This window comes from Fusarium verticillioides, chromosome 9, assembly GCF_000149555.1.
Source record: "Fusarium verticillioides 7600 chromosome 9, whole genome shotgun sequence".
Classification (NCBI taxonomy): Eukaryota; Fungi; Ascomycota; class Sordariomycetes; order Hypocreales; family Nectriaceae; genus Fusarium; species Fusarium verticillioides.
The window spans coordinates 1732930-1754951 of NC_031683.1; the positions used below are offsets into that span (position 1 = coordinate 1732930).

At 48.4% G+C, this 22022-nt stretch overlaps 11 protein-coding genes across 14 annotated transcripts; 6 read left to right on the forward strand and 5 right to left on the reverse strand.

The window, feature by feature from the left end:
- Positions 1–2408: 2408 nt before the first annotated feature.
- FVEG_10331 (hypothetical protein) lies at positions 2409–3843 on the forward strand (the record flags this gene model as incomplete). Its single annotated transcript, XM_018899447.1, has 2 exons — positions 2409–3020; positions 3073–3843. 2 exons carry the CDS (start codon positions 2409–2411, stop codon positions 3841–3843), a joined length of 1383 nt encoding a protein of 460 aa, XP_018757515.1.
- Positions 3844–4310: 467 nt separating this feature from the next.
- FVEG_10330 (hypothetical protein) lies at positions 4311–5808 on the forward strand. The gene is made up of 4 exons (XM_018899446.1): positions 4311–4531; positions 4577–4601; positions 4658–4889; positions 4938–5808. Exons 1-4 carry the CDS (start codon positions 4416–4418, stop codon positions 5612–5614), a joined length of 1050 nt encoding a protein of 349 aa, XP_018757514.1. The 5' UTR covers positions 4311–4415; the 3' UTR covers positions 5615–5808.
- FVEG_10329 (hypothetical protein) lies at positions 5704–6833 on the reverse strand (the record flags this gene model as incomplete). The annotated part of the gene is made up of 1 exon (XM_018899445.1): positions 5704–6833. The coding sequence occupies one exon, from the start codon at positions 6831–6833 to the stop codon at positions 5889–5891; it is 945 nt and encodes a 314-aa protein (XP_018757513.1). The 3' UTR covers positions 5704–5888.
- A 1080-nt stretch (positions 6834–7913) lies between these two features.
- FVEG_16784 (hypothetical protein) lies at positions 7914–8485 on the forward strand. Its single transcript, XM_018906016.1, has 2 exons — positions 7914–8077; positions 8135–8485. The coding sequence occupies exon 2, from the start codon at positions 8187–8189 to the stop codon at positions 8313–8315; it is 129 nt and encodes a 42-aa protein (XP_018757512.1). The 5' UTR covers positions 7914–8077; positions 8135–8186; the 3' UTR covers positions 8316–8485.
- A 139-nt stretch (positions 8486–8624) lies between these two features.
- On the forward strand, positions 8625–10842 carry FVEG_10328 (hypothetical protein). 2 transcript variants are annotated; one of them, XM_018899443.1, is made up of 5 exons: positions 8625–8823; positions 8880–9017; positions 9067–9430; positions 9479–10092; positions 10139–10842. In XM_018899443.1, the coding sequence occupies exons 1-5, from the start codon at positions 8710–8712 to the stop codon at positions 10298–10300; spliced, it is 1392 nt and encodes a 463-aa protein (XP_018757510.1). In that variant the 5' UTR covers positions 8625–8709; the 3' UTR covers positions 10301–10842. The 2 variants fall into 2 exon arrangements, with proteins under 2 accessions (XP_018757510.1, XP_018757511.1); XM_018899444.1 differs by having other exon boundaries at positions 8880–9000; positions 9116–9430.
- FVEG_10327 (hypothetical protein) lies at positions 9193–11501 on the reverse strand. The gene has a single exon (XM_018899442.1). The coding sequence runs from the start codon at positions 11439–11441 to the stop codon at positions 10353–10355; it is 1089 nt and encodes a 362-aa protein (XP_018757509.1). The 5' UTR covers positions 11442–11501; the 3' UTR covers positions 9193–10352.
- On the forward strand, positions 11074–13820 carry FVEG_16783 (prephenate dehydrogenase (NADP+)). Of its 3 annotated transcripts, none has more exons than XM_018906015.1 (4): positions 11074–11941; positions 12179–12310; positions 12372–12483; positions 12581–13820. In XM_018906015.1, exons 2-4 carry the CDS (start codon positions 12254–12256, stop codon positions 13612–13614), a joined length of 1203 nt encoding a protein of 400 aa, XP_018757508.1. In that variant the 5' UTR covers positions 11074–11941; positions 12179–12253; the 3' UTR covers positions 13615–13820. The 3 variants fall into 3 exon arrangements, with proteins under 3 accessions (XP_018757508.1, XP_018757506.1, XP_018757507.1); XM_018906013.1 differs by having other exon boundaries at positions 11074–11883; positions 12250–12310; XM_018906014.1 differs by having other exon boundaries at positions 11074–12310; positions 12581–13739.
- Positions 13821–13824: 4 nt separating this feature from the next.
- Positions 13825–15381, reverse strand: FVEG_10324 (hypothetical protein; the record flags this gene model as incomplete). The annotated part of the gene is made up of 5 exons (XM_018899441.1): positions 13825–14122; positions 14177–14541; positions 14594–14911; positions 14970–15137; positions 15199–15381. 5 exons carry the CDS (start codon positions 15379–15381, stop codon positions 13825–13827), a joined length of 1332 nt encoding a protein of 443 aa, XP_018757505.1.
- A 731-nt stretch (positions 15382–16112) lies between these two features.
- Positions 16113–17367, reverse strand: FVEG_10323 (60S ribosomal protein L32). The gene is made up of 5 exons (XM_018899440.1): positions 17236–17367; positions 17146–17183; positions 16935–17059; positions 16723–16844; positions 16113–16669 (listed from the first exon to the last, which is right to left on the reverse strand). The coding sequence occupies exons 2-5, from the start codon at positions 17180–17182 to the stop codon at positions 16561–16563; spliced, it is 393 nt and encodes a 130-aa protein (XP_018757504.1). The 5' UTR covers position 17183; positions 17236–17367; the 3' UTR covers positions 16113–16560.
- A 68-nt stretch (positions 17368–17435) lies between these two features.
- On the forward strand, positions 17436–18933 carry FVEG_10322 (40S ribosomal protein S16). Its single transcript, XM_018899439.1, has 4 exons — positions 17436–17717; positions 17786–17857; positions 17983–18072; positions 18125–18933. Exons 1-4 carry the CDS (start codon positions 17652–17654, stop codon positions 18323–18325), a joined length of 429 nt encoding a protein of 142 aa, XP_018757503.1. The 5' UTR covers positions 17436–17651; the 3' UTR covers positions 18326–18933.
- A 153-nt stretch (positions 18934–19086) lies between these two features.
- FVEG_10321 (hypothetical protein) lies at positions 19087–20625 on the reverse strand (the record flags this gene model as incomplete). The annotated part of the gene is made up of 1 exon (XM_018899438.1): positions 19087–20625. The coding sequence occupies one exon, from the start codon at positions 20623–20625 to the stop codon at positions 19087–19089; it is 1539 nt and encodes a 512-aa protein (XP_018757502.1).
- Positions 20626–22022: the final 1397 nt, after the last annotated feature.

A 22022-nucleotide genomic window follows, 5' to 3' on the forward strand; every position in this document is an offset into this window, starting at 1 on the left:
TTCCACTGACGTCGATCACCTCAACGCTTGAATTAAAATTTTGTCTTCATAATCGCTCAAAGGAGATTATTCTGTGTGTTTTGACCCCTTATCACCAAATCAAAATGGGGCTTCATCTTACACTGAGAGGGTTGTCCGAAGTTGATCACGATGATGACCATGACCATATTAGTAAACCCGCTACTAAGTATTTCGAAACACAAACTAAAGAAGGGTATTTTGCTAATTAGGCAAACGTTTCTTTACCGTCGAAGCTGATTTTGGCTCTGATGCCACCAACGTCACGCCGTTAAGTGGAGAGCCCTTTTAGTCTCTCGCGGGCTAAGACGCAAGACTTACTGCTCCACCGATCGAGAAGCCAGCTCGATCGGGTAGCCAAGGTTTTGCAACGTCCGGCAATTGAGAGAAACTTTTTAACGGTCCTCTGAAACCATGTATCTGGGTTACCTGGAATGCGGCAAGTCTTCTAGTGAGATTCCATGTTGGGGAATGGGGAAGTCAGAAGCTTTGCAAGTAAGGTCTTCTATAAACGTTGCTATTCTTTATTGCAACAATATTCTTCATTTATATGGCATGCATGATATATCAGCCAAGTTTGTGTTGCTTGACAGCTTGTGACAGCTTGTGACAGCTTGCCTCAGCCCGTCACCTTCTACTAAGTCTCGTAGTGCTCACCACTTCCCTCATTAGCTATGCACCCATGGGATTGTTAGAGACAAACAAGCACTCTCTAGCCGATTATTCATATGTACACAACCTTCAACTTATTTAGGAACTCCCCTTCAGGTTGCCCACTCACCTGAACTAGCCAGAACTTGTCATTAGGCTTTCCCAAGTTGTGGATGAGGGCGTGTTCCTCACCGGATACAGACTCTCCAGCCGTGATTAGAATGTTGAAATTTGACCTAATTCAGAAGATCAACTAGCTGCATGATACTCTATGCAAGTTACTGTTTCTCTTTTGGCACCATGCAAATGTGAGTGGAACCCGACGTGAGTCGTGAATATCGACAGTCACGAGCCAAACGCCATGAAAACTCGGTCAGACAGCTAGCAGTCCAATGACACAGTACATATGCGGGCTATAGACTGAATATATTTGGAATGTATCGTTTATATGCTCTCATGAATCGTCATCATGCTTAAATTTCTTGTTTATGGGCGGAGTTTGGTGTTGAAGGACCGGGTCAATGGCAAACAAGTTTCCCACGTGCCGATCCAGAGTAAACTCTCAAGCTCGTACAGCTTGTCTTCCTAGGACTGCCTAGTTAGTTTTCGAAGTATAGCTTTGACCTCGTACAGAAACACCATGGGATTGTGGTTACAAAATTCGGGCTCACCATATCCACGCCTACCGTGGAGAGAAGCTCCGAGATACAGCAAACATCAATGACATAATGAGGGACAAACCAGTTAATTAGATAGAAAAAGAACTGAATAATCCAATCGCCATTGAATTAAGACCGTCGACATTCTAGTCATGGCAATATTTCGGAGTGTCATTCGATGCCACTTTCTTGTTCACTATAGATACCTACCTACCATAATGTGTTACTGGTGTCCGAAATTATACGGCGAAGAACGTTTCCAGTCTATGGATTGAGTTCAATAAATTGATATTATTGATATCAAATTACCATCGCATGATCGTTAGCACACATCCCCTTGATTCGAGGTACCTCAACACCACAAGGAGGGAACGGGGATGCTAACAAACCTAGGTTAACTAACAAACAGCAAACAAAGTGGACGCGTAGTCACGCACCAAAACATGCAACAGAGCTTACAGCCACTGATACGTCAACATGAGGAAACCGTCTAAGACACCATCTTTCCAACGTTTCCCAGAATTTCCGCTCGGGAGGCGTCAGAGTTAATCCAACACAACCTCATGTTGCCCTTGCACAAGTCCTGCCAAGACCAACAGTCCCTGGGCTTAGCTTCCGTCGTCTATCTCCTTATAGGTGAGACACTTTACTATATCGGGTTGATCGGCTCTTCATAGGAAAGATCGACGTTGACTGGAATGCGGAGCCAGGAGATTGAATCTAAAGCCGGACGATTTTGGTTAATGCTCGCGATTGGGCACCTTTAGTTCCTATGGATCAGCTTCGTGATCAGAAAATTGGTAGAAACGGTAGAGGTAGTTTGTTTCATGAGAGTGATGATCTCATCGTGGAAACACCGTTGAGAGAGGCGGTTCACTTCGGTGTTGCTGTGAGAAAGTTGAGTGATCTTCGGGAACCAAGGCCCAAGCTAGGGATCTTGAGCAATAGAGCTTGAAATGTGGAAGTACAATGGCTGAGGGCATATAACCAGATGTCTCTTCACAGGATGTCGGTCAGTTACGTTCATGCTTCGACTACTCATGTTTCATTGACTGTATTCTTCTTATTTGTTCAACGACAATGGCCCAAGTGGTGCCACCAAAGCCCATGGCTGGTCTCACTACCTTGGCAGAGAATAAGATACTTCCATTGACACCTCCCGGAGATACTTCTCCTTGGCAGCGTCTCGATAATAGCTTTACGTTTTATCCTGACAGCCCTCCCCTGAGCTCTCCATCATCAGATACAGATGATCTTGATCAGTCGCTCGGTCAGTCCGTTTTGGTCAGCCAGAACGATGAGCCAGTTATTGCAGTCATCGGTGTTGGCTATATCGGCACACATCTGGTCAGCTCATTCTCCTCAAAATACCAAGTCATTGGGTTTGATGTTTCTGCAAAGAGAATCGAGAACCTTGGTGTTGAGTATCAGGGGCAAGAAAACGTGCATTTCTCTCGGGAGTCACAAGACTTGCGAAGAGCTACGCACTTCTTGATTTCAGTACCAACGCTTCTCAGGCCTGACAAAACCATCGACTCATCCTATCTTCGCGATGCGTTGAAGACTGTGGGTGAAGTGGCTCGTTCTGGGTCTACGGTCGTGATTGAAAGCTCTGTGGCGGTCGGTATGACCCGTCAACTACTTGGTCCATTGGCTGCCGACCGTCAATTCTTCGCCGGCATGTCTCCTGAGGTAAGTCTTCATTCGTCCTCTTACTTAGGGCTCATATACTAACGATTCGTAGCGAGTTGATCCTGGTCGCATCGAACCTCCTGTCCAATCCATCCCAAAGATCATCTCGGGCTTGGACGATATCACCCCAGGCTCCCTCGACGCTATAAACAGAGTCTATTCTACAATATTCGAGACAGTTGTTCCTGTTTCAAAGCCAGAAGTGGCTGAGATGGTGAAGCTTTATGAAAACTGCCAGAGAATGGTCTGCATCGCCTATGCGAATGAAATGGCAGATGCATGTATCCCACACGGCATCAACCCACATGAAGTCTGTGAGGCAGCCTCTACAAAACCATTCGGATATATGCCTTATTCTCCTGGAGTTGGCGTGGGAGGACACTGTATCCCAGTGAACCCTTTCTACCTCCTCTCAAACAGTCACTTCCCTTTGCTTGAGTGCGCTACGCTTGCGATGCATTCTCGCCCATCAAGACTAGCCGAGAGGATGCTCAAGAGATTGAGACAAAGAATCACAGGAAGAACACCTCGAGTCCTTGTAGTGGGTGTGGGCTTCAAAGCTGGCCAGTCACAGATTGATAATTCCCCAGGAGCAGATCTTGTTAAGAGTCTAGCTGTTTCTCGGGAAGTGGACGTATGCTGGGCAGATTCTCTAGTCAGGCAATCTGCACTACCTCAAGTACGACGTCTCTTAGATGAAGACTGGCGAAAGGACGTCCTGAGAAAGTTCGATGTCATTGTCGTGGCTTCCAGGCAGACGAACATGAGTTTTGATATCCTGGATAGCCTGGATGGAGTTGAGATTGAGAGGTGGTGTCAATGATTTACAGCATGGCAAACGTAATTCCGTAACGTATATGTCCATAGATTGCCAATGTTGCAATAAATTATGTATCATATTACATAAAAACAGTTTCATTGCGTTTATGCAAAGCTGTTGCTGCTGATGGCTTGTGTAAGTGGCAACTGAGTTCATACTGGTCGACTGGCCGGCCATTTCTTGCTGATTCCTCTTCCTCTTCCTCTTCCTCTTCCTCTTCCTCTTCCTCTTCCTCTTCCTCTTCCTCTTCCTCTTCTTTGGTGCCCGATGATCTCATATCTCCTTTGGCGATGACTATAAATATGACATGTTTTCTTTTTCGAATCGCTGACATGTTTTCTTTTTCGAATCGCTCAGCAAGTCACTCTTCCAATAAATCATCGACTGCATTACTCTTGGACCAACGAAAACACACCAAGGCCAATCACCAACCACAGCCACCTGTGGGTCAATTACTGGGCTGAGTCTCTGTACAACATGAAACTATTGCTTATTGATACCTAAAACATTCTCCCATAGGCATTTTATTTTTTGTTCTTTCTTGATTTCTTCATCGTTATTTGCGTCTGTACAAAATGTCGAACCAATACATCAACGCCGTGTACTATCCCTCGTGGCGCTGCTACAAAGAGCGCCCTCCTTCATGCCTGGACAATGCTTCAATCACTCACATATTCTACGCCTTTGTTGGGTATGCTTTCGAATTGCAATGATTCTCTCAAGCTAACGTAATCAGTGTTAACGAGGATGGCACACTTCGAGTATGCTGTCCCACTCGGAATCCTGTAGTTATACTGTTCACTGACTTCATCTGTAGTCCATCGATGATTGGGCCGACAACAATAAAGTAGTTGATGGCGAAAAAGGCTGTCTCGCGGCACTTCGCAAGTTGAAAGGCCAGCACCCTCATATAAAGACACTCGTCTCGATCGGTGGTGGTTCTAGCAGTAAGGAATTTCCTGCACTTGCAGCAAGCAAACCAGCGAGACAAACTTTTGCTCGCCAGATCAAGGAGTTTTGTGACACCCATCACTTCGATGGAGTTGACAGTATGTTGATATCCAGTTGGAAGATGTGCCAGAACTGACTTGTAGCAGTCGACTGGGAGCACCCTCAGACTCCAGAAGCTGGGAAGAACTATGTTCTTTACCTCCAGGCCATCCGACAGATCATGCCGGCTCCCAAGTACCTGCTGACAAGCGCTCTCCCCACTGGCGAGTACTGCCTCAAGCATCTCAACCTACCAGTTGTAGCCCAATTGCTCGACTTCCTCAACCTCATGGGCTATGATTTCACAGGCGGATGGACCGACGTCTGTGGCCATCACGCACAGCTTCTGCCTCCAAGTAACAACCTTAATGAGGTGTATCCCACCCTTCGCAAGTCATGCCAGCGTGGCGTAGACTACTTGACCTCGCAGGGTTTTCCCAGCCGTAAGATCATCCTCGGCATTCCCGTATATGCCAGATATTTTGGACAGGCTCGTGGACCAGGACATCCTTTCAAGGGCTCGGGCGAGATTGACTACTGCGATTTACCCGATGATTGGGTAGCAGGCGCAAAAGTCGATGAATCCGTTGCAGCGGCATCCTTTGTCGATACTAAAGGAGACAAAGGCTTTGTCTCTTTGGATGTTCCTAGCACGGTTTGCGTTAAGGCGAGGTATGCCAAAGCAATGGGCCTGGGCGGTCTGTTTTACTGGACGGGTGCTGGTGATCGAGCAGGCCATCAGAGTTTGGTAGCTGCGGGATGGAACACCCTTCATTACGAGTAGCCGCTCGACTACAAGGAATTGATTCACGAGTCACACAATATACTTCACATGAGGTTGTTCTAGGAGATGAGCCTGGTCCAAGACTTGCTTGTTTGTTTTATTTGGTTTTGATCCACTGTTACCTACCGTAACAAACTGCTCTGTCCTGAAGCAAGACATAACCGTGAAATAAACTACCAATTGCAGTGATGAAAACTTCCGTTCACATAAGAAGGCTCTGAAAAAGAAACGTCAGTAATATCACGCTGGTGACGGGCTTACCTTGTGAATATGATCATTTGAAAGCATCAGGGTCCATGAACTGATCCCACAATGCGTCCATCTCCTCCTGGCTTAGCTCTTCCGCCTCTGTCACCTTCGCTTTGTCTTTTTCATCTTGCGCAGCCGGACGGTCTCGCTCTTCCTGTACTTGACGTTCCTCGTGAATCTTGTTATACGAGTCAACTAGTTCTGCAAACTGGGGAACATCAGTTTTCGGGATGCTGTTCGTCTGTGGATTCACTGGAGCCTGTGTGTCGAGCATCAAATCCGCTAGATCCACAAAGATTCCGGGGGCATCGGAGGCAGATTCTTGAGGTTTCTGCTCAGAGTGTTCAGGTGGGAGCATCTGATCGAGTTGCGCAGGCATTGTAAAAGGGGGGGGTTGCTGCTGCCCCAGGGGCTGATACTGAGGAGACATTTGGAATCCATACTGAAAGGCTGGCTCCCAAGGGAAGGCGGGCATTGCCTGTTGCTGAGGGGCCGGAACTCGACGATCTCTCATGTTTGAAGAAGCCAACTGGGGCGGAGAGGCACTTCGGCGACGATCACCAATATGTCGAATAGAGGGAAGAGGACAAGCAGCTGTAGCATTGCTTCGCCGACCGCTTACCCAGGCTCCCGCCTCAGCAGAGCCGGCAAGTGCCTCCTCATGACTCCCGAAATTGGAAAGATTGTTGCTCAGGCTTCGTCTTCTAGGTTGACATGAACTGTTGGAAGCTGTGGGCGCCGATTGTGCCAGCGGACCCGACTCATCGGCATGATAAGCCTTGGGCTTTGCGATAGCATGGCGACGTCCAGGCCCAGGGATCGGGCGAGCTGCCTCTTCTCCTACGACAAAGTGCTGGAGGAGAAAAGTGTTCTGGCTGAGCTGGCCACGGGTTGAGCGGCTCGAGCGGCGAAGACCCTGCTGCTCCTTGGTAGGGGTTTCAGCAGGAGTTTTAGGGGGGAAATTGGCCATTTTGACAAGTTACTTTCAGGGTTGGTTTTACTCGGTTGTGTGGTGCTGAGTGAGCAATTGGACATGATAAGTGCTTCAATTACTTCCAGTAGCTATTTATGTATGCCATGATTCCGTCTGCCACTGGGCTAGAGATACACTGTTCTTCATATCTTTGGCAACCCATTGTGATGGGCTTCAGGAACTGTTCAACGCTCAGAATCTGTGTTCTCGCAAAGGATGCGTCAGCATCGAACAACGGCATTGCATGAACAGACACTTATGCCGTGCCGTCCTTTCGCACCAAATAGCAATGCGTCTGTACTAGCAGACTGATTAAGAACAGGAAATGAACAGCAACCTATTAAGAGCAATATCATGATCATTAATCTGCGAACAAGAGGCAATGGGGGAATCTGGTCGTTGAGAACTCCATTGACCAACCGTCGTTCTCTGGAGAAAGAACAAGGTTGGGCGCGAAAACCCAATTCCTTGTTATTACAAGCGCTAGAACCGCTTCAACACTTCACTTGCGTGGTAAGGGTCGAAGATTGTTGACGCGTAGATATCAAAGGCTTAAGGGTGGGATTATCGTGGCTTTTGGTTGATGGTGTTTAACTTGGATGGAAGAAGGCAAGATTTACATGCATCAAGCTTGATTTTAGAACACCCATGTTGAACCCTCCCTTTAGGAGAGGCAAGAAAACTTAGGGACCTTTATCCCAAATGCCGAAGTAATTGGTCTAAAGTACCCTAAATCTACCCTAAATCTAACTAAGCCTGCCTAAATCTTTTTATGTCTTAGGATAGAGATCGTAAGTTGTCTTGCCCCCCCGGGCATTCAGTGATATGCCTCCGGGATTATGCTGTGAAATCACACCAGTTGAGGTAAACAATGATGGAAGATACCTTGCGAAATCATTTATTCGATTAATTCGATGTCTTCATATTTGTAAGTTTTTTCAGCCAGAAATAAGGTGATATCTAAAGAATAAAGAGGGCAACCTTGACCACGTACATCGTGTGTGGCGTGACCTTAACACCGCCACTAAGCCTACGTCACTGAGCGCCAAAAGATGTATGTCACTGGTGAGGAGGAATCAATCGTAGATCGAATTACAGAGAGGCCTCTCCCACGGTCCCTGCCAAGGCAGCGATTGGATTGGGCTGAGATGTCGTATAAAGTTGATCTGCAACCCCCCAACACCTTATTTTCCTCGTAAACAAGCTTCTTTCAACGACATCTCTTCAACTTCAACACAAGGGTGAACACAAGCCTTTCCCTTCCGTCAAACATACCTGAGCTAACAATATTCATCTAGATCACCACCGCTTTCAAACTTGCACAAGCACAACAAACAAGCAAACAACAACATGGGTCTTTTCTGGTCAAAGGGAGTCGGTGGTCGCCATTTCGGCACCAGTGTTCACGTTGACAAGCACGGCGTCCGGCGGGGCCCTTGGCGATTCTCTCTCGGAAAGTTCAGCTGCTTCCGTCGCTAAGCACCTTAGTTGCTTGGCTGCACCTAAACAATCTTCTGATGGAACAACACGCGTCTTGACGGCGCTGGAACGATGACACGACAGTAATGGATTCTTAGGAGTTGTGGGTCGGATGAGGGACAAATATTAGATTGTTCCTCCTAATACAACTTGACTTTTCACAAAATTGAACTTGGCTGTGATGACGACGTATTTTCTTGGTGTTTTGATCACTAACTACAGGGTAAGTCTAGTGGGGTTCCGGATCCACATTCAGCTCAGACTAGGTTGTCATGGCTGCTCTATCAGCGTGAACGCGTGCCTGCCATTTGAAGTTGAAGACATTTTGACTTCACAACTGACTTCAAACATGGCGAGAATATTTTCATGAGCTATTCGAACAATTCGGAGCGTCATGGCCCTACTCAATTTCACTCTCAGTGAGGAAGGTGTTTCTGCCTTTCGCGATGCCCTCATTTGTCTGAACAAGTTCAGTGACGACGTTTCACTCGAGGCCCGCAAGGATTCAGTATGTTCAATATGTAAAGGCTCCCATTTTGCTCGTCACTCACAATTCACCTCTAGTTCATTCTCACTACTCTCAATACCTCAAAATCTGCTTATGCAAGTGTCAGATTTGCGACGACCAAGTTCTTCTCCCGTTACCAGTACCAAGGAAGTCGCCAGTTCCGTGACCGTTTCTACTGTACGCTCTACATCCGAGTAAGCTCAATTCTCCCTTCATGTTATGGACCATGCTGACCGCCTGAAGGCTCTAATCTCCCTATTTCGAAGCCGTACGGCGCCTGACTCACAAAGAGATGCAGAGAAGCAAACACTCATTGACAGATGTGATGTTGCAATTGAAGATGGAGAGGGAGTTCAAAGTCGATTCATCGCACGCCTTATCTTCCGAAATGGACTGACATCTACGCACCGTCTCCCATTCGAGGCCTCCGTCCCAATCCACGCCAAGTTCAGCAAACAAGATGCCCCCCACCACTGGACAATCTCTTCACGCACATTGCGGCAGCTCATGGATCACTTTGGCCCTGGTATCGAGTTCCTCGATATCAACACTGATGGAGATCATGTCAATTTTACTTGTTTCAGTGAGAAGACTGTGAGCGAGGATGGTGTGTATCTGTTGACAACATGATTGCCTATAAGCTGACATCGAATAGCGGTCTTGAAGAAGCCACTCCAAACCTCAATCGCTGTCGAAGCGGATGAATTCGACGAGATTGATGTGGAAGACAAACTTCACATTGTGATATCCGTCAAAGATTTCCGCGCTATCATTCAACATGCTGGCATCACAGGCAACGATGTGTCAGCCCGATACTCAATTCCTACACAACCCATCCAGCTTTCCTATACTGGCGATGCCATGTCATGCGAATTTCTCGTCATGACTGTTGGCGAGCGCGGGACCAACACTGGCCAGAGGACTAAGAAAGGACGCAAGAATGCAACTCAGAATACCGGTCCGCGTCTCGAAGCCACATCACGGCGGCCGAGCATGGCTCCTCCAGAGTCACAACCAGCGCCAGCGCCCGCGCCTCCCCCCCCATCCTTGCCTCAGCATAATCCAACACCACAGATGAGCGCTGCTAGAGCCAGCGCCTCGCGCGTAGGGGCGTTTGACCTTCGACCCTCGCAGAGACCGGCACCACCTGCGACCAACAGATCTGAGAGTCTATTCGTTGAGGACGAAGGTTGGGAACCTATCAACTACGAGGATGAAGAGCTTGCGGAAGACAATGCTAAGCTGGGATGGGATCATAGCATTGATCCTGTAAGTTGAAAAAGCCCTTCTTGCGATCGCGTACTGACTACAGTAGAACGCTCCTGATATGGACACGAGCCGTTTCTTGGAGAATCTTGCTCCCGTTGAACCCCAGCCCGAAATTTCCCATCCACCACCAACAGATGCTGAATCAACATACATTGAACCAACACAAAAGTTGACAGAGGTCGAAAGTCTGGCCCTGTTCCCCGACTAAGGACAAGAAAATGGGATGAAGGACTAAAGATGTGGCATCTAGGCGAGTATATTCACTCAGCTGTAATGAATACCCAACTGGTGGCACACCCTGCCCCGACTTCCCCTATCTTGGAGCCCGGGGGGATGAATTTAGATGAAGCAATGACATTCCATCGGCCTTTGACATCGTTATTCTCAACCTGAGGTCCACAGTTGCCATGTTCGCCCCATCCCCATGATAGAACATCGCCTGCGGTAGAGAGAGCAACAACATGTTCGCTGCCGATTGCAATGTTGCTCAGCTCGGGGAGATTCGGTGGAGGTAGTTGTCCATGATCATCTCGTCCCCAAGCTTGTAGAGAACCATCCTTCCCCAGGACATATATATTTCCCCAACTTGCGCCTACGTCCATCCACCCAGCACATGTCTCGGGTACACCTGATTGAATATTCCATTTATCTGAACCTAGAACCTTGATGTTTCCACTTTGTGGGTCGCCGAATAGACATGTGAATTCTCTGCCACAGACAGCTCTCGCGACCTTGAAGTCGATGCCCTCGATTTTTCTGGGAGCCTGAAGGACTTGGCCTGGCTCCCCAGCTTGGGACTTTCTCGCATTACCCCAGCCGTAAGCATCGCCATTGTCGAGAACTGCAACGACATGTCCCATGCAAGCAGACAGGTCGACAACTTCTGTTCCCGGAGGTGGGAATTCTCGAATTTGGGTTGCTGATGGTGTGCGAACGATGAGTTCTCCCAGACCTAGTTCGCCTTTCATACCCGCCCCGAGACTGAAAACTCGAGTCTTCTTCCCATCTGCATCTTTAGCCACAAGGATAGAAGCCTCCCAAGTTGCTGTGATCAAGGCAATATCGCCAACTGGAGGTTCTCCATTCTTGGTAAGCTGAATTTCTCGAAACACAGCTGCATCTGGACCAGTGTTCAATCCACATGCACCTGGCGTGGGATCACCACTCCAGTAAAGTTGACCAGTTTTCGTAAGAAGCAACGTATGGTTCCCGCCCGCTGCAACTTTTGTAATGGAGGAGGTTGGAGGGTCAGGGTGGAAGAGGACCTGCTTCGGCACTGAAACGTCTTCTTTGTGGCCAATACCCAACTGACCAGAGCCATTTGAGCCTAACGCAAATACGACCTCCATTTTAAAAAAGAAGCGAAATTATGAACTGAATCAGTGCAAGTTATCAAAAGCTCCTCCTCTGATATTCTCCATACTTCTTTTGACTCTGAAGTGGATAGCTTCATAGATCCACCTATCGCTATAACGCGAAATATCGGTGGCTTACGTAACGCCATTCAAATCTCCACCATAAAGAAGGTCGCGAACTTTTTTTTTTCACTCTGACTTTTTCTTCACTCTCAAACACACTCTTTTGAGCTTTCCGCACAAAGCTCTCTTAAAGCACAGTCGCGTGAGAGGATGTGATTCGTGTTTCCTGCTCTTGCTTTCATCGCGCAGCAGATAATATGGCTTCACAATCGCAGCCCGTCCCTGAGGGGATGGAGAACTTCGTCGTCGGACTGATTGGTATGGGCGACATGGGCAAGATGTATGCCGAAAGGCTGTCTGCCGCTGGCTGGAGGTAAGTCTTGAATCCATTGCGATTCGCACTTCCAGCTCCAGCTCCTTTTCTTCAAATGGTAAGCCAACTCTTCCTTCTCAACATCCGCCCCCTTCCCCTCTTTCATGATGACTAGAGCGCATTTGGCTCGAGCATTGTTCAGGGACGCCTGGTGTCCGTTATGGCCATCAGAATCGGACCTGTGCTCTCAATGATGTAAACGCTTGCTACCTTAATTATCAACTGTCTGAATTTCCACCCATCTACCTCATTTTGTTAGCACATCTGCTTTGACACAAAAGCTAACAACTACAAGAACAGATACTATCTTCCTGTGAATGCAACCCCGGACCGGATGCCGAGTGGCTAACGGCGGATCTACTTTAGAATCATGGCCTGCGACAGAGAAGAGAATCAGGAAAAGCTTCAGAAAGAATATGCTGGAAATGTATGACTTGATGATTCCTGCCTGCTCTGCCTCGCTCCAAGTCGCTGAAGCTATCGAATAGAAAAATATAGAAATTTGTCGAAATGGCCATTATGTTTCCCGCGCAAGCGACTACATCATCTACAGCGTCGAGGCCGCCGTCATTGACCGTGTAATTGCTCAGTATGGACCATGTACGCGCCCTCTCTTTGTATCCTTTGTGTGAATGTTTCCTTCGAGCGTCTCTTCTCGAGTTTAAACAGTAGCCATCTAGACACTGACTCTGACCAGCTACCAAGCTTGGTGCCATTGTTGGAGGTCAAACCTCTTGCAAGTCCCCCGAGATCGCTGCCTTTGAGGCTCACCTCCCCGACGACGTCGATATTATCTCGTGCCACTCACTCCATGGCCCCAATGTTGATCCGACTAACCAACCTCTTGTGCTCATTCAACACCGTGCCCCAGATTCAGCTCTTCGAAAGGTTGAGATTGTCCTCAGCTGTCTACGCTCAAAGTTTGTCCATCTCTCGGCCCGCGAGCACGACCGCATCACCGCCGATACTCAAGCAGTCACCCATGCAGCCTTCTTATCTATGGGTAAGGCGTGGCACGCTAACAAGCAATTTCCTTGGGAGCTGAGTCGATATGTTGGCGGTATTGAGAATGTCAAGGTCAATTTGATGCTGCGCATCTACAGTCAAAAGTGGCATGTGTACGCCGGCCTTGCTATTCTTAACCCTGAAGCGAGTGAACAGATCTCACAGTACGCACGAAGCGTCACCGATTTGTACAAACTCATGCTCGAAGGAAACCGTGAGGGCTTCAGAGAACGAGTCTACCGTGCACGCGACAAGGTATTTGGTCCATCCACGACCTGGGACACACGCCCCTTGCTCGAGCCGTCAATCCTGTCGTCCTTCTCGCTCGGCACGCCTACTGATGAGCCTCGACCCAACAACCATCTCTCGATCCTTGCAATGGTCGACTGCTGGGCGGCGCTCAATATTGTGCCGTACGATCATATGCTCTGCAGCACTCCTCTCTTCCGCTTGCGTCTTGGTGTCACTGAATACCTCTTCCGCAACGAAGATGTCCTCGAGGCAGCCATTGAGACTGCAATCGAGGATAAGACGTACCGTAGCGATGATCTGGAGTTTACTTTTGCAGCACGGGCCTGGGCTGAGTGTGTGAACCTGGGACATTTCGAGACATGGGAGAAGCGGTTCGTGAGTACTCAACAGTTCTTTGAACCACGGTTTGAGGAGGCCAAGGTGGTGGGTAATCAAATGATGAAGAAGATATTGGAGAATTCCAAGGATAGTTAGTAGAGATGGACCAACCATAGGTTAACAAAAGACTCATACTCCCACAGAAGCAAATGTTCCAAGACTCTAGACAAAGCCTGACTCGACCAAGTATCAACCAGTCCGACAAACCTCTCAAACGCCGCAAAACCCCAGACCAGTTTTAAGTGCACCACCAAGTCTTGTAACCTCACTGGTTTCCCAAGCACACACTTTCCATAACCATCATCCTTACACCTGAGTCATCACATCGGGAACTCTAGCCTCAATGCTCTCCTCTGTCATCGCAACACCATGGTCAGTTCCGAGTGACATAGGCGATGGTCCTTCGCCATTGCCTTCATTCTCGGCCCCCGAGGACTTGATATTGGAAGTATCACTGAGGGACGAGGTGGTGGTTGAGACTGTATTTTCACCACCGCCAAAAAGGCTCCATGAATATCCGTCCAGAGGAAGGATATTAGACGTGCTAGACAACAGTTGATCAGTAAGGCGGCGACGTGCGGATCTCGAACCAGGAGTAGTGGGACTGCGCCGTCTTGGTTAATAAGGCTGGCTTGAAACATCACTCTTAAGCACTTACCGAGGAATCCGTGTGGCACGCCCTCTCTGTCGTGGGTGCTGACTGTTGTTGATTTGATGATCTTCATGCTCGTCAGGCTCATGGAAAGTAGCCAGCCATGGCCAAGGGTTTCCCAGCAAGTCAGGCGTCGAGGTGATAGCCTCAGCATCACCCTGAGCGGCGTTGGCCAAGACCTTCCCCTCTTCGCGCATACGTTGCCTTTTTGCAGCAACGTTCTTAACAGTGGGCAACTGCCGTCCTCCTCTGAGTCCAGATATTTTACTCCTAAGCCCGTTCCGAAAAGGTTGATTTTGATTGTGACTTGCGAGCATACGGGCGATCTGCTCGTCAAGCAGTTCCATCATTCGACGATTGCCGATCTGAGGCTGGATGCATCGGTCAACAATCTGCCATTGATGATCAGGAATCCAAACTCACTCTCGGGCGGTGCTCATCAATATGTCTAACAACATCTTTGTCAATGACTGGCCTTCCGCCTAGAGACTCAAACCCAAAACCGGCAGCAGCTGTTGGAGTAATCTCGCCATCGGCGACTGCATTGAGGCTCAAAAATGCCCGATCAACGCACACAGGGCGGCATCTTTGGCAGATCTTGTATTGGCAAAGCGTATCTTCATCTATGGTCCGTTGTCCCTTGTCACTGAACGAAGACTCGAACCCTAGGGGTGGGAGAAGGTTGCTGAACAGAGCCGAAGTGCTTTTTTGCCGCTCCTCCTTTGCAATAACGTCCTTCAACTACCAGAGAGAGATATTAGTATACTTCAATGGCTACAGGAAAATATTGTTGCCTCACTTCCTCTCGCTGTTTTAGGATAGTTGCAATTTGATCTGGTCGGTAGGATGCCATCTGGTCGGGAGTGAGTTCTCGAAGAAAGCTAAGCTTGTCGCGTCGAGCTTCTGCGCTTCCTTTTCGAATAACCATGTTCTTGCGAAAGTTGAAATCCAAGTACTCCATGCATGGCTGCACTTTAGTTAGTTACCAAGGTCTACCAGATATTTCTATTCCTTGGAAGGCGTCTCACCAGTTTCTCCTCGATTATCTTCTCGTGATCCTGTGTACACTGGTAGAGCCACCCAAACTGACCTGGCTCATGACAAGAGGAACATTTAGAGTCTGCATCGTAAATTCGGGTCATGGTGAGATGGGTGCATGTTGGTTTATAGGGTTGCTGCTGCATCAACCGTGGTAGAAACGCCATTGTCATGCTGGAATGACCAGAATCGGCGGGAATGCTCTGAAGGTGCACTCAATCAAATTCTTGAGCATATAGAGGAGATGGAAAGGTCCCGAGTAAAGGGGCCCGAGTCAAGTTGTAAGAGGCTGGTTGACTATAAGCGATGCCGTGTATAAAGTTGCTTCATGATATTGGAAAGGTTACCAGGAAGGGGAATGAGAGGGGCTCAAGGGAAAGTTTCAGTTCAAATAGAATTGGGAAAGGGAAGTTTGTTTTTACCTTCAAACCGAACCTGAGGCGGGAGGTTTGGCTCTTCGTCATGGCCAGCTGTTATGCCATGGCATTGAGCAAGTGCGAGGCAAGTGGCAGCTGCCTGCCAACCGCCAGTGTACCACCATCAAAGCAGACTCTTCCTTAGGTAGGTATAGGTACCTTTTCCAGACTCTAGGTACCTTAGACATCAGCCTTCAACCTTTAAGTTTTAAGAGGTAGGTCGTTGCTGAAGCGTGCTCTTGGAATATACCTAGGTAGTAGTCAGAGTTGGTTGGTAGCTGGTTCTGCTGGACTTCCGTCATGTCGTCCTAATGCGCATCAGTTTACTTCACTTCAAGGCTGTGATCTTTGCCATCAGGTCACGGTTTCCACGACATAGCGTTGTCTTATCGAAGATGCAGTGCAGTGTGTTAATAAATTTGTTTTGAGAACGGCAAAGACCTGAGGCAATCATCATCCTTACAATGATTATGTTCAACAAAATAGGTAGCCAGGGAAGACACCCACAGGATTTTCTAGCCTTGCGGCCTATTGCAATCGAATCTGGCTTGCGTAGGCACCAACGTCATAATCAATCTTCGCTGCAAATGTAAAACGGTCAACATTTCGAGGACTTTGGGGGAGCAGATGGGGCCCTCAGAGGGAGTCTTGTTTATTTTCATGGTCTCATCCACAATTCACAATATGTTCACCCTTCACCCGTGCCTCCATCAGAGACCTCATCAGCTTCGAGCGGATCAGACATATATTTCATGTCACTTCCAACTCAAAAGAGAATTTGCTACTCAAGCAGTTGATGCCAGATATCATTGTCGTTCAACGGCGCGTTTTTTTATTCTCTAGCATGCCATGGAGCTATGTGCCAGAACCGCAAGTAACGCAAACCCCTTTCCGATGCATAACCGTAAAGCAGCCCAATAACCGATCCCTTTCCTTTTAAACCTCGGTGGTAACCTTCGCCTTGGGGTTGGTGACCTTGACACCCAGTTGCTTGGCGCGGGCAATGATGTCAACTCGCTTCCTCGACGAGACGTTGTGGGCAATCCTGAAACCATGGTTAGCTACAATTGGCCGAGTGGCATTGGAGGGAGAGCGTACTCGGCAGCGTGGGTTCGGTTGTGCATAAGGAGAAGCTCGACATCGTTGACGTTGCTGACGAGGAAAGCCTTGTGGCCGGAGGGGGTCATGTAGCGGGTCTTCTTGTTGGAGCCATAGCCGATCTGAAATCATGCAACATTAGCACTAAGTTCTGTGTCCCGCCTGGTGGAATGTCGATAATTCTCGTCAGGCCTCGCAAAGGTTCGACATACAGAGGGCATGGCAATGGTGCCGCGGAATCGTCGTCGGACACGGCTGTCGATACCCTTGGGCTTGCGCCAGCTGGGGTCGACACACTTGAAGCGATCACTCTGGTGACGCTCGAAGCGCTTCGTGCCTGCACACACAAGTCAGCATTTTGACTATCACTCGTTTCTCCTTCGTTCGCTCGTGTTGTCGCAAAGGAATGTCGAATTTACGTACGCTTCTTGACGATCTTGACGTGCTTAGCGGCAACCATTCTGTAATATGTTAATAAAGCGTCTTGGTTGATGGTAGATGTGGTTTGCTGACCTGACGACTGCACAGGGGACGGTTAGTAGAACGTTGAACTTCGGCTGTGAGTTGTTAGACGCACGAAAATTTGTCAAGGTGGGCAGTCCGGCTCACAATGCTCGTAGTGTTCACGTGCAGTGCCCTAACGAGGGTCGATGGATTTGGGGAAATGTGAGTTTGCCGTGGATAAAAGAGTGTGCAAATCTTGCTCTGAAAAGGACTAAGTCCGTTTGTGTAATTTTGTCTACAAGGTCTCAATTTTTCGAAGCCCTGGCTTTGTGCGTGGGCCTTCCTCCTATTGGCTAAGAAAAAGACACGGTTCCACCCGGCACTAGCGCCTTTCACGAAAGAGACAGAATCTAAACTCCCACCAAAAGATCACCACGCTTTCAACCTCCGCCCGCCGCCCAACGACAACACCAAGACCAGCAATCATGTCTACTCAGTCAGTGCAGTGTTTTGGTAAAAAGAAGACCGCCACCGCCGTTGCTCACTGCAAGGTACGCGAAATTTCCAGAAACAGATGAGAGAATGAGCCAGAGAAGCTGACATGTCTTGAAATTTCCAGGCTGGCCGCGGTCTCATCAAGGTCAACGGACGACCTCTCTCCCTCGTCCAGCCCGAGATCTTGCGCTTCAAGGTACGAATCACGAATCCCTCGACCGTTTACGAAAGCACGTCGTTCAATTATCGAATCTGACATGACGATGCTCCTGGATGGTGTTGTGTCTTGTTGGGAACCAAAGATTAACACTCTTATCCTAGGTCTACGAGCCTCTTCTCGTTGTTGGCCTTGACAAGTTCGCCAACGTTGACATCCGATGTAGGGTCTCAGGAGGTGGACATACTTCTCAAGTTGGTTAAGCCCTTTTCTGTCGATTTGGACGACTTGCTAATTGCATATAAGATCTATGCCATCCGACAGGCCATTGCCAAGTCTCTGATCGCCTACTACCAGAAGTTTGTCGATGAGCACTCCAAGAACCTCCTCAAGCAGGCTCTCGTCCAGTTCGACCGAACCCTCCTCGTTGCCGACAACCGCCGATGCGAGCCCAAGAAGTTCGGTGGTAAGGGTGCCCGCTCTCGCTTCCAGAAGTCTTACCGTTAAACGGTTCAAGATGTTTGTCGGAATGGGGCAAAAAAGCGTCGAGCCGGAGCGTTGGTGCAGTGGAGGATACTACGGGCAGTGCGAAAAAGGGACTGGAGTCACAATTTCCCTGGTTTGGGAATGGGTTTCCCATCAGCATTTGCATGGTCTTGCTTTTGGCGGATTGTAAAGGATCTGGCAGGCAAATGAAATCTTCAAAGTTAACGACGCGGCCCGTGCTGCTACGCACTGTGATGTTAATGAACTGCCTCTTTGCTGGACTCGCTCTGATACTCAGTGTCCATCTTTCATATGTAATGACCTGTTTCCAAATTTTGACCAGAGTATGCAAAACAGGGGCACTCTGCGAATCTCCGTTGGGTCAAGACAATTTCGCAGGGGAAGTGCAATTCGCGAGCCCTGTGAAGTCAGATTAGCGTTACTTACCAATGGGGCTGCTGGCCGTGGTTCAAAACTATTCCCCTTTTCCATGCTACCAAATTCAGTCTTGGGCTGTTCAATGTATCAATACGGAGGTAGTAGTTAAATGTTTCGTACTTGGTTGCTGTGATGGAGACAAATCCCAACTCCTAACTCCAGCTTTGTAAACTTAAATCGTTTGATCAAGCCAACTGCATTCCGATGGTGAGCTACTCCTTGCACGCAAGGTAACACATTATGCACTGTTTTCCCTTTCGCGTCTGGAACCTCCTTGCTGTTGTCCGCTCTGCTAACCTCCTTCGATCTCTGGACACGCGAAGCGTTCTCGTGAGATAGCATATCTAGTCGTTCCACGAGACAAGATCGCGTTGCCGTCCAGACTCATCCAGATCAACAATCTCTGGTGCCCACTCTCCACGCTCATCTTCGGCTGCCAAGTCAGCAACCTCCAGCTCGACTTCCTCACCATCTTCCATCATGACTTTGCCTCGGCGTAGATAGTCTCCGCGAAGATCCCAATCCAGTGTACCAGTCACGACAGCTTCAAGCCCTGCAAAAGCTGTAGCAACAGCCAATTGCTCCGATGTGGCATTGTTCCCCAAGCCTTGCAGGAATTCGTCCAAGCGTCTTTTGTAGACAGTGAGCGAAAGTCGAAGATCTTTGGTTTGTGACTCTGCAGTGTCAAGAATGGAACCTTCAAGCCAGGAGGCGCTATACGTGAGTTGGGCCGTCAAGGTGCGAATGAATGCGGCTGCAAGAGACGGTCGACGGATTGGGAGGAGATGAGCACGGAGAAAAATCTTCAGCAACATATGCCACCATTGCTGGATGCATGAATCGTTGCCAAGGTGGACGCCTACAACGAAAGAGAACTGGAATTCACCGATAACGTCGTCAGGGCTCAGATCATTATCAGAAGCATCGAGCTGCAACAAGATATAAGGAGTTGCATCCGTGGCTCTCAAGGTCCTGTCGGCTCCGGTATTATCTGTTGAGTATGTTTTGGTCCGTTGGCTGAAGGCGAAGTTGAGCTCGCGAGCCTTGAGCAAAGGGTTCGAGATTGAGTTGTCAAGTTCCATCTCACCAGCCATGAGTATCGACCCCTTGACACGATCGCCGGTATGTACCGTCCAGTTATCGTAGTTCTGTCCCGTCACTCGATTGAGAAGACTCTCTGTGATCTTGCCAGTCAATTGCTCCCACATGTTCAGATTTTTGTGTGATGTAGCCTGAGTAAGTTTACCATTGGCGGCGTTTACTGCACTTGGGTCCTGATAAGGGACAAGTTTTGAGTGAATAGTGTCGAGGTTATCGGCTTGGATGCGGGCTTCAGCACGAGCTGACTCACCCAGAACCTCATTGTATCGATCCCACTGCATAACATGGACAGTGTCGACACTATTCGTGACAACCCAGAAACCGCAGCGAGCAGAAAGGCCTCCTGGGTGAGCAACCCAGAAGAAGTGAGCACCTGGTGGTATATCCCTGACGCCACCAAAGTGCTTAGCTGTGAATGATATTGAGTCGTAGCCAACCGTGAAGACTTCGGGCAAGTCCAATATGAGTACCACATCTCCGCCTCCTATGTTGTGTGTTAATGGCTCCCGGCTTGGGCTGTGGAAGGGGCTGGAAGAGCCATGCTGAGAGATCTTGATCACAGCATTCTCACTCTGTCGCGAGGGAGGATCCAAGGGCGGAGGGCCATCATCATCTTGTTGCTCGTGAGGCGTCTCGCTGACTTGATGAACATGAAGAGTGCCCAGAGGATGTGTTCCCAGTACTGATACGGACTTCGCAGAGCCACCGCCGAAAGAAGCGCTTGAGTTCGATTTCGTCAAACCCTTGGGTCGTGATGGAATGGACGGGAGATTTCCCTCCATTATGAATAGGCGGCAATGGGTCCTCTCTGGAGCCGGCGATGAAACCTAATAATTGAAGATTCGGATAGTTTTACTCCAATATCGGTACTGAGTTTCTGGGTAGCCGAATATCGACAATACGAGATATGATGGGATGTAAGGGTACAGTGCTGAGTCTATAATGCTGCTATGCGCTGCAGAACATTGATGGATGGATGGCGGGGTAGCAAAAGGAAAAAAAGCAGGCAGCCCACGTAAGTTAATGTATGAATGGCAGAAACCTTATCAGATGCGATACAATACTTGATGTGCGTCGGTACTTTACCTAAAGTCAGTGAAGCTTTAGGATACCTACTCTTCTAAACTCAACAAAGTTTCCGGGTTTCTTTTGCCGATTTCTTTGCATGACTGACTTCACATTTCTCTTCGTATCCAGAGCTTTCTTTGACCGCGTGGCACGGCCAATGCACGACAGCACGTCATCAGTAACAGGCACGAAAGAGCTGCTGAATGACTTTCTGAGACAACGAGATCAAGTGAAATTACCTATATTATAAACGGAAACGGCTCACTTATCGAATAAGGGTAGTTGTGACCCAAATTTACTGCTGAGATAACGGATGAACCTGGGGTTGATTTGGTGACTGATTGCCTAACCATTATCCCACCTCTTTCGTCAAATACCTACTTGTACCATGCGTATCATTTCGGCAAGACGAACAAGAAATTATTTGGCAATAAATGCCACTTTTTGGTATTAGGTTTCTGCAGTACTTGAATATCTTCACAATCAAAAATTACTTTGGAGCCTTCTCAGCAACACTTTATCATGTGAAACTGTGAGTGTCATGCCACTTCCTTGAGTCTTGGAGTCATTGATATCTCAAACTTCTGCACTTGCTTATGAGCCAAGAGGAAAGCATATGGTCAAAGTAATCGGTCCTAAGATGTGGTAAAGTTGACGCATCCCCGGAGCAAAAGCACGTTAAGATTTCTGGCTGCCTTGTGTCCGTCCCGAGCCGCATCCCCGCAAGCCTCCAAATTCGATGTTTCAACGGTTATTTGGCCCACTGATATTCTCACTTAATTATCTGCTGTAATACCGATGATAATACTAATGCACTAGATGATAAATGGCTACTCAATCACCATCTCCGTAACCTTATCCAAGAGTTACTAAACCCAGCGGTCCAAGCTAGGCGACGCTCTGTATGTGAAACACAACATATGCTATATCTCCGATCATATAGCCGCCAAGAACTATCCTTTCAGCTGTCATCCAAAACCTGATGGGCTGTTCCTCCACCGCACGCCCTGTTTCGACATCGCATCGCATTCTTCCTGGCTCCCTGCAACGTCACCACACATTAACCACAACGAGGTAGAGCCCTGCTATAGATCGATGCTAGAGTAAACAC

Coding starts and splice junctions, on each gene's coding strand:
- FVEG_10330 (XM_018899446.1), top strand. CDS start 4,416: ATGTCGAACCAATACATCAACGCCGTGTACTATCCCTCGTGGCGCTGC. Junction 4,602..4,657: donor ACGAGGATGGCACACTTCGA/GTATGCTGTCCC, acceptor CTTCATCTGTAG/TCCATCGATGATTGGGCCGA. Junction 4,890..4,937: donor TCACTTCGATGGAGTTGACA/GTATGTTGATAT, acceptor GACTTGTAGCAG/TCGACTGGGAGCACCCTCAG.
- FVEG_16784 (XM_018906016.1), top strand. CDS start 8,187: ATGGGTCTTTTCTGGTCAAAGGGAGTCGGTGGTCGCCATTTCGGCACC.
- FVEG_10328 (XM_018899443.1), top strand. CDS start 8,710: ATGGCCCTACTCAATTTCACTCTCAGTGAGGAAGGTGTTTCTGCCTTT. Junction 9,018..9,066: donor ACTGTACGCTCTACATCCGA/GTAAGCTCAATT, acceptor GACCGCCTGAAG/GCTCTAATCTCCCTATTTCG. Junction 10,093..10,138: donor GGGATCATAGCATTGATCCT/GTAAGTTGAAAA, acceptor TGACTACAGTAG/AACGCTCCTGATATGGACAC.
- FVEG_10327 (XM_018899442.1), bottom strand. CDS start 11,441: ATGGAGGTCGTATTTGCGTTAGGCTCAAATGGCTCTGGTCAGTTGGGT.
- FVEG_16783 (XM_018906013.1), top strand. CDS start 11,768: ATGGCTTCACAATCGCAGCCCGTCCCTGAGGGGATGGAGAACTTCGTC. Junction 11,884..12,249: donor CTGTCTGCCGCTGGCTGGAG/GTAAGTCTTGAA, acceptor GATCTACTTTAG/AATCATGGCCTGCGACAGAG. Junction 12,484..12,580: donor AATTGCTCAGTATGGACCAT/GTACGCGCCCTC, acceptor GACTCTGACCAG/CTACCAAGCTTGGTGCCATT.
- FVEG_10323 (XM_018899440.1), bottom strand. CDS start 17,182: ATGGTTGCCGCTAAGCACGTCAAGATCGTCAAGAAGC. Junction 16,845..16,934: donor GCACCATTGCCATGCCCTCT/GTATGTCGAACC, acceptor GCATGATTTCAG/ATCGGCTATGGCTCCAACAA. Junction 16,670..16,722: donor AACCGAACCCACGCTGCCGA/GTACGCTCTCCC, acceptor CCATGGTTTCAG/GATTGCCCACAACGTCTCGT.
- FVEG_10322 (XM_018899439.1), top strand. CDS start 17,652: ATGTCTACTCAGTCAGTGCAGTGTTTTGGTAAAAAGAAGACCGCCACC. Junction 17,718..17,785: donor CCGCCGTTGCTCACTGCAAG/GTACGCGAAATT, acceptor TGAAATTTCCAG/GCTGGCCGCGGTCTCATCAA. Junction 17,858..17,982: donor CCGAGATCTTGCGCTTCAAG/GTACGAATCACG, acceptor CTCTTATCCTAG/GTCTACGAGCCTCTTCTCGT.